Consider the following 12,929-nt stretch of genomic DNA (forward strand, 5'->3'; position numbering starts at 1 on the left):
ATGACAATAAAACCCTGTAAAAGTCCAAAATGTTGGCCAGAATCAAACTCTTTGGAGTCTCTATTTTAGCAATGACCATTATAATAAAGTTAAGGTACAGTAACAGAAAAATGGCATGCACTGTACTGTCTGCAATCATCGGTAATGGCCCGGATTTTGCTATAAGCAGCGAAGAAAAGGCTTGTGCAAGTTCACCTCAGGTACAGTCGCCCAGGGACTTTTAGTGGGCTTGTTAGCATAGCTTTCGACTCTTCCGGCATCGAGATGAATTCAGCACCCTCTTCTGGGGGCGTGCGGTATCTATAAGCCGAGCAAGCAGAATGATGTCATTCAACTCATCAGCTTGAATAACCCTCACAGACAGCAAAGCAAGTAAAGAGTAGGAATCATAAATTACATTTAAATCATTGTACAGGGTGCAAAATAAAGATGGGGGCATACATATGGGATTCAGGGAAAGACAAAATAACAAAACACAAAAACTATATAAAAATTATTTCAATTTTATTTTATAAATCCAACTTTAATTTTCAGAGGGATGAGATTTCACACTTGTAAAATTAATTTTTCAGAGGTTGTTCAGCAATAATTATGATTTATTACGCCATTAAAAATTCAAGTTACTCCTGATTGAACAAGGCTTACATTTTCCAACAGTCTTTAGTGTGCGAATAGTGGATAATTATCCTAAGTTCACACCTGAATGATGATTTTGTTGCGGATTCCATCTGCAAAGTCTGCAACAGCACACCCTGTAAAGAAGCCGAGCAACTTCCAGATATACGCGTTTATGCACGTACGGATGCCAGAATTTACCATCAGTTTTATCCAGCAATAACAAGTGCCAAGCCTCGCCATCATCAGTACAGCAAAATCCAGGCCATTGCGCTTACTTCAAAATTCTGCATAAATACCTCTGCACAATTCACCAATGTGAATTGAAGGAAAGAAAATGGGCACATGAAAAACTGCAATGATCTCACGCAAATATTTAGTTCACATCATACCTGGCTTGAGGACAATTTCGTAAGCATAATTGGCTTACAAGGAGACACTTATATGAATGGTACCAATCAGGTAGTATATGCCAAGGACTTTGTTTTACATATGGACAGCAAGGATTGTGATTGACACAGAAGTCATGTAGAACCTTCATAACTGGAAGAGAATATATAATATAAAAGTGAAAACAATGTTAATATGTCTCAGCTTTATTGTAGCTTTCCATTTGTTTGGGGTGAGATTCTAATTCAGTCTAATTACACAAATGATCACTCCTGGTTGATTTTGAAAATATATCCATTACTAGAAAATGGACAAGTAATATTGCAGTTTTAGTAGCACCATGCCAAATTACATCATTAGCTACCTTCAACTTCATAAAGCACACAAAATTGAAGAAACCAAAATGTTGTGGTGCACAAGAAGATGAACATCAACACCGCTAATGTTTTCATTTGTCTATTCAGTAATTACTTTAAGGGACTGCAGGATCTTCTATCTTGGTGTGGTAAATGTGTTTGCATTAAATGGCAACATTTTCTAGATTTCACTGTAAAATCTCAACAGCAAAGGTGAAATATTGTCAAATGTACCTCTTGGATAGTATTTACCTAGTTACAAAAATTCAGAAGTTCAAGTACTGCCTAGAAATTTCAGAAAATGTGGAAAACCAAATGAAGGAAATTTGTTTGAGAGAAATTTTAAGGCTGTTGGACAACTTAATACAACCCAGAAGTGATGTGCAATATGACATTTTAATGACAATATATAAATTGACATCAAAATAAAACTTTGTCTAAAAGTACTGTATTTCTTGAAAATGAAAGTAAATAAATAAAATACAAAGTTGAATTAAACAATGTTTCAGAATAAGATCACAAAGCAAAACAGCTCTGAATGTGGCCACCAGCGACCCACTTCCTTATTTTGCTGATCCTACTGCCATCTTGATTAGAATTATTATGCTCTTTTCAAACTTGCAATCTTCAGATTCAACTTTCATGATGTAAAACTGCTTGAATTCAGTGTGATGAATTATCCTCTGTAACCATTTTGTAACTGATATAATCTTATCATCCCATCTTCCGGTGAACCCAATCCTTCACTTCCCGATTTGGTAACTTGATATCCAATCTCTCAATACTCAAAGTAAAAAATGAGGAAAAGCAAAAACTCTTAAGTTAGTGCAATCTCCAGGAGCTTGCTGCCATTCAAGTCAATTGAAAAAGTCATATATTGTTGGTTCATACATATTTCATAAGTCTGTTGAGGTAAGTTTTTTCATAACTCTGCGTTGGGCTAAACTTGAAGCTGCAACTGGCTCCAACACTGGACGAAGGGTCTTGTGGTTGAGGGCAGAATATGTAGCAGCCATAGCACCCTGAGGATGAGGACAGATCTTTATTAGGAAACACAGGAATACCACATTCTTTATTTCAGACTACCTAAATTAAATACTCAGTACTTTTTTCCCTGCACAATTTTGGAACTAGACATTTATCGAAGGATAAACTGATGCTTCAGTGAAGAACCCAGTTTTTCAATATCAGTTTAACTCGTTACCAGACCCATTACTGAAATTGGCAATGATATCACAGACAAAAACTACAAACTTAATTTCAATGACAAATGTTGCTTGTTTTCTTTTCTGTCCTTGAATTTTTTCCCCATAACTCCTGAAGATGCTGACTCCATGCTGGGATAGTGTACCACCAGAACCAGATGCCCTCCAGTCCCTCCACCTCGCTTGCCCAAGTAGCTACTTCTGCCCACTATCACCTGCTGTAACCCGTAGTGACCAACACATGAACAAGTAGGCTTAGTGAACACTTGCAGTGGATCCCAACCACTTTTGCAATAATTTCACAAACTCACCATTGGACTGAAATTTTTTTGACACAGTTAATGCACTGTATCAACATTTTTGAAAAATGTATCATAGCAAAATGCAGTTTTTGAAAATTAATTTTAAAAAATCATTAATCTTTTGTAAGTCAACCAGTTTTACACCCAAACATTTGACAAGTTCCTGTTACCTTTAAATAATTTGATTCAACTTTTGGAAACTGTCTATTGGAAGCAAGATTTTCTACGAAAAAAAACATGAACACTGGGTTTAGGGTTTCAGAATGGTCTTCAAGCCAACAACTAAGAGCGCTTTTATGAACTCTCATGTATGTTTTACATGAAGTATGCAAGTTTTCATGGCCAGTTTAAACACAAAGTGTTTAAGGCAAAGTGTCATTTCATCCTGTGATAATACCTACTTTTACCAGATGAGGTGCATCCTGTCGATTTAGTTGGAGATGTGGTAGCTGATCCCGGCAAGCAATCCAGGGGTGTTTGAGCACTTGCTCAGCTGTGAATCTTTGATGGGGATCGACATGAAGCATATTGGACAACAAATCCTAGTGTTTCAGAATTGAAGGAAAGCATTATATAATGAAAGAACATCACCCTTCAAAGCTAGTTGCAAAATTGGATACTTTGCTTTCAATGTATACTATTTAAACAGTAACTGCAGAATAATTTGTGTGTAGCTACTGCAGTGGCTTAAAAGCTTACATTTTATCTCAAGGACATTACTTTCAATTTGGTTCAAGCTGGGTATGAGAGTTTTTCTCTGACTGAACCAAGAGGAGAATATTATGGGAGAAGGGAGCAGAACATACTTTCAATTTAAATTGTTGCTCTATCTATAGTACTCACCAACTACTGAACTGTTGCCCATATTCATTATATCAAGACCAACATTCCTTCCAACTACCAGTAACATGTCCCTATACAGAATCATAGAATGATACAGCAAAGGAGGAGGCCATTCGACCATTGTGCCTGTGTTGGCTCGTTGAAAGAACTATCCAATTAGTTCCACTCCCTAATTAATAGTTTAAACAAGGTACCAAACAGATTCTAAAAGAGGGAATCCCAGGTTGCTAAAGTAAGTGGGGGTGGAGATAGCGGAAGGGCTTGCCACAATTCTCCAATCTTCCCTAGATACAGAGGAGGTGCCAGAGGATTGGAGAGAGAGAAATGTGACACCCTATTCAAGAAAGCGTGTAAGGACAGCCCTAAAAACTACAGGCCAGTTAATTTATCAGTGGTGAGTGAGGTTTTAGAAACAATAATCAGAGGGAAAAAATTAACACACACTCAGAGATTCAAGTTAATTAAGGATAGCCAGTAATGATTTGTAACAGGCAAATCATACTTGACTAACCTAACAGAGAAGGTTGATGAAAGGGATGTGGTGGATGTTGTCTATATCGATTTTAAGAAAGTATTTGATAAAGTACCACATAAAAGGCCGGTTAACAAAATACAGGCTCATTGAATAGGAGGGTCAGTGGCCAATTAGTTAAAAAATTGGCTCAAGGGCAGAAAAGGAGCAAGTTGTGGTAAATGATTGTCTGCCATCCTCCAGTCTAAAAAAAGTGATGTTCCCCAAGGCCAAGTGCTCGGACCACTGCTTTTTTTGCCATATATAACTGACTTGGATCTTGGAATACAGAGCAGAATTTCAAAATTTGCCAATGATAAATTTGGAGGAGAGGCAAACAGTAAGGATGATACGAACCCCCTGCAACATGACATCGATAGGTTAGCAGAATGGGCAGTGGCAGATGGAACAAAACACAGACAAGCGTGAGGTGATGTATTTTGGCAGAAGGGATAGGGTGAGGCAATACAGACTTAATGGCACAGTTTTAAAAAGTGTACAGGAACAGAGGGACCTGGGGTTGCAAGTGCATCGATCTTTGAAGATGGAAGGACAAATTGAGAGAGCGGTTAGCAAAGCATATGTGATCTTGGGCTTCATAAATGGAGACATCTAGAGTAGAAAAGCAGGAAAGTTATGCTAAACCTTTATAAAGCTCTAGTTAGGCCCAACTAGAGCATTGCATCCAGTTCTGGTCACCAAACCTTAGGAAAGATGGAGTATAGAGTCATCTATGGCACAGAAGGAGGCCATTTAGCCCATCAAGTCCATGCCGGCTCTCCACGGAGCTGTGCAGTCAGTCCCACTTCCCGGATCGATCCATATAACCCTGCAATTCTGTTTCTCTCAGGTGGCCATCCAACTTCCTCTTGAAGTCAGTGATTGTCTCCGTTTCCACAACCTTTGCAGGCAATGAATTCCACCCTCTGCATAAAAAAAAACTGTTTCCTCATATTCCCCTGCATCTTTTGCCCAAAACTTTCAATCTGCATCTGAACATAAATTAAAGGTGTGACAGTCCTTGAGAGGATGCAGAGGAGATTTACCAGAATGGTTCCAGGGATGGGGGATTTTAGTTATAAGGTTAGGTTGGAAAATCTGGTGGTGTTATTCCTGGAGCAAAGGAGATTGAGGGAAGATTTGATAGAGGTGTACAAGATTATGACGAGCTAAGATAGTTAGACAAGGAAAAACTGTTCCTGTTAACTGATGGTATAAGGACAAGAGGACACAGATTTAAGGTTTTGGACAAGAGATGTGGGGGAATAGGAGGAAGAACTTGGAACTCGCCCACAAGGTTGGTGGAAGCAGAAATAATTAAGAATTTCAAAATGAAACTGGATGGGCACTTGAAAGAAATAAACTTGCACGGCTATGGGAACTGAGCAGGGGAGTGGAACTGATTGGATTGCTCTGCAGAGAGCTGGCATGGTCTCGATGGGCCGAATGGACTCTTTTTATGCCGTAAATAAACGACTTTATGACTCTATGACCCTTGCTGTTTCCCTATAGTCCTGCAAATATTCTCCCTTCAAGTACATGACCAATCAAGCAGCACCATCCATTCCAGATCACAAAACTTGCGGCATAAAAACAAAATCTCAGTCACCTTAGGTTCTTTAGCAATCCCCTTAAATACGCATCTTCTGGTGACTGACTCTTCTATCACTGGAAACCGTTATTCTATGATTTTGAGCACCTGTATCAAATCTCCTCTTAAACTTCTCGGCTCGAAGGAGATCAACCCCAGCTTCTCCACAAACCTGAAGTCCCTCATCCCTCTTATCATTCTAGTAAACCTCTTCTGCACCCTCTCTCAAGGACATGGCATCCTTCCTAGTGGTGCCCATAGCTGAACACAATACTCCAGCTGTGGCCTAACCAGTGTTTTATGAAAGCTTACCATTACTTCCTTGTGTACTCTATGCCTCTATTTGTAAAACTAAAGACCTGGTATGCTTCTTTAACAGCCTTAACTTGTCCTGCCACCAAAGATTTGTGTATGTAAACCCCCTGGTCTCCCAGTTATTGCACCATTTAGTTTATATTGCCTCTCCTCATTCTTGCCCAAAATGTATCATCTCTCACTTTTCTGCATTAAATTCCATTTGCCATGCTATAGCTGAGCTCATATAAACAGCATGCTGGTGTGAGCCATGCCCTGAAATGGTAGGTCTTAAGTTGGAGTATTGAAGATTGAAAATTAGGGGTGGGGGAGATTTTTTAACTACAGTCACTTCCAGAGTGAAAAAGACCTTTAGCGGAACATACTGGCCCACTTTTAACTTGGGTCTCAGTGGATTTCTGTTATTACCAAAAAATTGCCAATAGTTCCACATTAATCAAACAATTCCACTCAGATTCAACACAAAGAAATACTCCAATTGCTGGAGCGTGGTCCGAATTGTGCTGTTGGGCTGAACTGTAAATGCCTCGAGATTGTGTAATGGTGTTACCAGGTTAAGAGAAGAAAATTATTTCTCACAACACTATTATTACTCACCTTGCAAATTCCTGGCTAACCATTCAATTCACAGAAGTGATAACCTAACCAAAACTCACTCAAGGAGAATGCAGTTTTTGGAATATGCTTTTTTCACTGCTCATTAAGCCAACAATATCACTAGATTACATTTTGCTCACCCTTATTTTTGGTATTTAAGTTATTTTATACTTGCAAACAATGCTTTAGCAAATTAAGTATTACTGCAACTGTCGTGGCACTAAGTATATTTTACCTTAGCTGCATCTGAGACTGTATCCCAGTTGCCTCCACTCAGTGAGAATTTGCCACTTCCTATTCGTAATAAAATTTCTTCTGCAGTATCATTTGGTCCATTGGCAAAAGGAGTATAACTAGTGCATGAGGAAAAAAATGAATCAGCGATTTAGCAAAAATATTAAGTCACATACTCTTACCTTCCAATTTTCTCCCCTTTTCTTGTGACAGTACTGAATATGGTTCTATATTGGTGGTTGTCCTCCAATGCCTTTCATCAGTGGTCATGTTTTACACGTGAGCCTACCCAATCAGCTTATAGGTGGCATCAGAGTCAAACCTGACCCTGTCCTTATCTCACTTGACACCCACAACCTGCACTTTACCAGATGGACTGCAGCAGTTCGAGAAGGCAGTTCACCACCACCTTCTCAAGGGCAATTAGGAATGGGCAACAAATGCTGGCTTTGCCAGCAAAACCCACATCCCATGAAACAAAAAATACAGGAGAAAGTTTAGCCAATTATTCCCTCTCCAGCCTAGGGCTAATGATACCAACTATAGCACCCCGAAGCTTGCAGAGTAGGATCAAACTGTGCTCATCTGTGTCACTCATTTATTCACTATGAACCAGCCATCAGGCGGAGCAAAGTCTTTTACTTTTCTACACAAAACTGACCAATACAGGTTGAAGTCAGTATAGCTGGAACAATCAAGAGTACTAATAATTCCCATCTTCCTTTGGGGCGTTGGGGAGGGGTGGCACGGAAAATGGGGTGGGGTAACGATAAGTACTTTATGGCGAAACTGATCATGTAGTTTCAACAATATAAAATCAGCTGCAAAGTAACCAAGTATTTTTTCACTTCCATCTAAAAGACATCCACACTTGCTGAGATCTGCCCTATGACTGCATGATGCCAAGACTTAACAGCACTTTTTACCAACAGGAGACTTGCCCACCAGCCACGTGCAAGATGAGCAGTGTTAAGATGCATATGGCTGGTCTGCAAATTTGTAAAATCGAGCCTGTATGTTCAGTTTTACAATTTGCACAGTTTGAAATTATTGTTCTTTAGTGCTAAAAAAGCTTCCTCACCAGCTACATTTAATGATAAAAAAATTAGTACTGAATGGTCGTTACTGTCCATAAGCCAGTTTAATGAGGTGTAAAACCCAGAAACTGGTAGTCTTTTTTAAAATGCACACACCAAGTTCAACTTAATTCACCAGACAAAATAGATGCCATATTAGGTTAGAAATTATGATATTAGTAAATGAGCACAATGCATTTATACAGTATTCTGTTATTTTAGAGTAGATGTTAATCCATTAAAATAAATTAATCCATTTAATTATTTAATTGGATAAGCATACTCTTAGAATACTAAGTACAGGGGACATGCAAGCATGTAAAACATTTGTTCATTAATATCAGCAACAGTAATTTCTAACCTCTTTATACCCCATGCCTCTACAAGATTACCTGCTGAGCCAAACATAGTATGTTCATGTACTGGCTAAAGCACTGGCCAGGATCAATTTATATTCAAAGAGTGTAAAGAGAGGATATTTACTGGAGTAACGAGACCCTCTACTTACTAAAGCAATGATTAAAAATAGGCCAAGGATGCGAAGGAAGGTTAAAAAAAAAAATACAGCTCTCAGACAAAGCAACACTGCACAATAGATGTTCATCTTACATAGTCAATTTTACATAGAGAAAAATTTCACTGAGAAGCGCATGGGGAAAAACTAGGACTGTATGATAATATATTCAACCAGACAGTACTTAGAAAATTCAGAACACAACGTCTAACATTAGATGTGATACCACGATTGGGCAGCACTTGATCAATGCAGAGTGTCTAAGAATTACACTAACAACCAATTTAAGATTATCAGTAGGGCTTGCAATGTGGCTCACTTACACTTGCTAGAAGCTACATATATTCATACGCTGGCACCTGTCCTCTGCAGGCAAAAGAAACATGTCCAGGTATTGCGCTTTTTTTGAATTAAACTAAAGCGTGGGGACAATCATTCCTTGGTGCATTCTCCATGGCAACACCTCGATCAGCGTCGACTTGCCAACCAATCAGCACCCTTTTCTCATGCAGTATAAACTGATGGTCCCTTTGAAATTTGGCATTCTTGCATCTGTCCTGATGAGCGCAAGACGAAAAGCTTTGACAGCATGTCTCTTTTTTCCAGCAATATTCAAATATCCTTAGATATCCAAACGCCCAAAATGTTTTCAGTTGTATTTTAGCTTGGTTTTTGTCCACGATTTTCAGATTAGAAAAGCTCACTAACTTGACATTTAGGTTAAAATTATTCAGTCCCGAACTAAGATTACTTGTCAATTTTCTTTTAAAATTTACAGTTTGGGCAAAATGTTTAGAAGCAAATTTGTATACAAACTGTAATATTGTCACTTACTATTAGCATCATTTATTTACAGTTTGGTGCTACTTAAGTTTCCTGGGAGCTTTGTAGTTTAACAAAATTTTGAAACCTGGGCAGCTGCAGGAGCATGGGCTTTGAATTACGTAAAGTCCATTGAGTAGACACTCTGGACACATTAGAAAGGGAAGATGTGGCTAACAAGTGAAATGGTTGTGGAGACAGAAGAATTCCATTCAGCGTTGAGGGATCTAGCACTGGCCATCACATGGAGAACAAGGAGCTACTGTACAAATATTGGCTTAATTACCATCTGTCTTTGTAACACTTGATGGTTCTTTGGCCTCCTTGTCTCGAGAGACAATGGGTAAACGCCTAGAGGTGGTCAGTAGTTTGTGAAGCAGCATCTGGAGTGGCTATAAAGGCCAATTCTAGAGTGACAGACTCTTCCTCAGGCGCTGCAGATAAAATTGGTTGTCGGGGCTGTTACACAGTTGGCTCTCTCCTTGCGCTTGTCTTTTTTCCTGCCAACAGTCAAGTCTCTTTGACTCACCACTCTTTAGCCCTGCCTTTATGGCTGTCCGCCTGCTCTGGCGATGACTGGTAACTGACTCCCACGACTTGTGGTCAATGTCACAGGACTTCATGTCGCGTTTGCAGACGTCTTTAAAGTGGAGACATGGACAGCCGGTGGGTCTGATACCAGTGACGAGCTCGATGTACAATGGGTCCTTGGGGATCCTGCCATATTCCATGCGGCTCACGTGGCCAAGCCATCTCAAGCGCCGCTGGCTCAGTACGGTGTATATGCTGGGCATGTTGGCCGCCTCGAGGACTTCTGCGTCGGAGATACGATCCTGCCACCTGATGCCAAGTATTCTCCGGAGGCAGTGAAGATGGAACAAATTGAGACGTCGCTCTTGGCTGACATATGTTGTCCAGGTCTCGCTGCCATACAGCAAGGTACTGAGGACACAGGCTTGATACACTCGGACTTTTGAGTTCCGTGTCAGTGCGCCATTTTCCCCACACTCTCTTGGCCAGTCTGGAAATAGCAGCGGAAGCCTTTCCTATGCGCTTGTTGATTTCTGCATCGAGAGACAGGTTACTGGTGATAGTTGAGCATAGGTAGGTGAACTCTTGAACCACTTCCAGAGCGTGGTCGCCGATATTGATGGATGGAGCATTTCTGACGTTCTGAAGCCCCCAGCGAGTTAACATCCGTAGCACTTAAAGTAGTCAGAAGCACTGCACAAAGAACAGCCAGGCGCTGTGCAAATGACTAATGGCAACACCCACATAGTCGTAGTCAGCTGGCCTCTGACACCGGAAACATCAGAGGAATGTATAATGGTATTAAGAGAGCTTTTGGGCCAACCATCAAGAAGATCGCCCCCCTCAAGTCTAAATTAGGGGACACAATCACTGACCAAGGCAAGCAAATGGACCGCTGGGTAGAGCACTACCTAGAACTGTATTCCAGGGAAAATGTTGTCTCTGACACCGCCCTCAATGCAGCCCAGTCTCTGCCAGTCATGGATGAGCTGGACAAACAGGGGCGGCACAGTGGTTAGTACCGCAGCCTCACAGCTCCAGCGACCCAGGTTCAGTTCTGGGTACTGCCTGTGCGGAGTTTGCAAGTTCTCCCTGTCTCTGTGTGGGTTTCCGCCGGGTGCTCCGGTTTCCTCCCACAGCCAAAGACTTGCAGGTTGATAGTTAAATTGGCCATTGTAAATTGCCCCTAGGTAGGTGGTAGGAGAATGGTGGGGATGTGGTAGAGAATATGGGGTTAATGTAGGATTAGTATAAATGGGTGGTTGTTGGTTGGCACAGACTCGGTGGGCCGAAGGGCCTGTTTCAGTGCTGTATCTCTAAATAAAAAAATCGGAACTTAGTGATGTCATTGATTCTCTAGCCAGTGGAAAAGCCCCTGGGAAGGACGGGATTACCACTGAAATAATCAAGAGTGCCAAGCCTGCTATACTCTCAGCACTCCATGAACTGCTTTACCTGTGCTGGGATGAGGGAGCAGTACCACAGGATATGCGCGATGCCAATATCATCACCCTCTATAAGAACAAGGGTGACCCCCCACGGTGACTGCAACAACTACCGTGGAATCTCCCTGCTCAGCATAGTCTTCGCTCGAGTCGTTTTAAACAGGCTCCAGAAGTTGGCTGAGCGTGTCTACCTTGAGGTACAGTGTGGCTTTTGAGCAGAGACACCCACGATTGACGTGCTGTTTTCCCTTCGTCAGCTACAGGAGAAATGCCGTGAGCAACAGATGCCCCTCTACGTTGCTTTCATAGATCTCACCAAAGCCTTTGACCTCGTCAGCAGACGTGGTCTCTTCAGACTACTAGCAAAGATTGGATGTTCACCAAAGCTACTAAGTATCATCACTTCATTCCATGACAGTATGAAAGGCACAATTCAGCATAGCGGTGCCTCATCAGACCCCTTTCCTATCCTGAGTGGTGTGAAATAGGGCTGTGTTCTTGCACCTACACTGTTTGGGAGCATCTTCTCCCTGCTGCTCTCACATGCGCTCATGTCTTCAGAAGAAGGAATTTTCCGCCACACAAGATCAGATGGCAGGTTGTTCAATCTTGTCCGTCTAAGAGTGAAGACCAAAGTACGGAAGGTCCTCATCAGGGAACTCCTCTTTGCTGACGATGCTGCATTAACATCCCACACAGAAGAGTGTCTGCAGAGACTCATCGACAGGATTGCGGCTGCCTGCAACGAATTTGGCCTTACCATCAGCCTCAAGAAAACGATCATGGGACAGGACGCCAGAAATGCTCCATCCATTTGATGGTATACTGCAGGAAAAAGCATGACAAGCCACTCCAGTCAGGATCTTCCAGTGCAGTTGAAGGAGGTACACAGATCTCAGCAAAAAAAAAAATCAGGAAAAAGGAGGAAAAATTTATTTGGAGTATTTATTGGGGGTTGCCACTAAAAACATTCTATGCCAGAACAAAATCCGAGGCAAATAAACAATCTGTGCAAAGTGCAAAACTGCATATTTGCAGGAGCCAATTTAAATGTAATAATTTAAGCACCAATTTTCTGTTCATACTTTGAACTGTCATTTCCTCTTCTTTTTCTGCATCATTATAGGTTAGCAGTACAACATTGCCATTTATTAGGTTTGACTTCACATCTTTGCTTGATCACATAAATCAAAAGAGAATAGTACAATTAACTCAACAGTATCCAAGATCAAGATAATCAAGATTACAGGCAGCAATGCAAAACAAAGTAAATAAAGAGATTTAAACACCAAACCTAAAAACACTTCCTAATGTGAAGACTCGCTCAATGCAAAACTATCCTGAAATCCACTTTGTTAAAACTGAAATGGTGTTGGCAGCACCAGGAATCTCTCTCAATTTAACACGCTTCATAAAAGACAGGGGTCAATGCAGAAGCCAGATTTGCAGATCAATTTTATAAGTTCTCCAAGATCTCATTTAATATGTTGGAGAAATAATACCAATCTGACAATAGTACTGCACATTGACATAATAATTCCAGATGCAAAGGCCAAGTGATGCAATACAAATGAAACCCTGG

The 12,929-nt window shown here is 40.8% G+C and overlaps 1 protein-coding gene across 3 annotated transcripts in view; it reads right to left on the reverse strand.

Moving 5' to 3' along the window:
* Positions 1–252: 252 nt before the first annotated feature.
* Positions 253–12,929, reverse strand: part of rps6kal (ribosomal protein S6 kinase a, like) — a 182,660-nt gene continuing 169,983 nt past the window's right edge. For 2 of the 3 annotated variants that reach the window (XM_068047782.1, XM_068047781.1), the window contains 3 exons: positions 6,961–7,078; positions 3,270–3,410; positions 539–2,383 (listed from right to left, as the gene is read on the reverse strand). In XM_068047782.1, the coding sequence (XP_067903883.1) occupies positions 2,258–2,383; positions 3,270–3,410; positions 6,961–7,078 (385 nt within the window). In that variant the 3' untranslated portion in view covers positions 539–2,257. Of the gene's footprint in view, positions 301–538; positions 2,384–3,269; positions 3,411–6,960; positions 7,079–12,929 lie in introns of those variants that run through there. The other variant, XR_010976484.1, reaches the window with a different exon arrangement.

This window comes from Heterodontus francisci, chromosome 15 (genome assembly GCF_036365525.1).
Source record: "Heterodontus francisci isolate sHetFra1 chromosome 15, sHetFra1.hap1, whole genome shotgun sequence".
Taxonomy (NCBI): Eukaryota; Metazoa; Chordata; class Chondrichthyes; order Heterodontiformes; family Heterodontidae; genus Heterodontus; species Heterodontus francisci.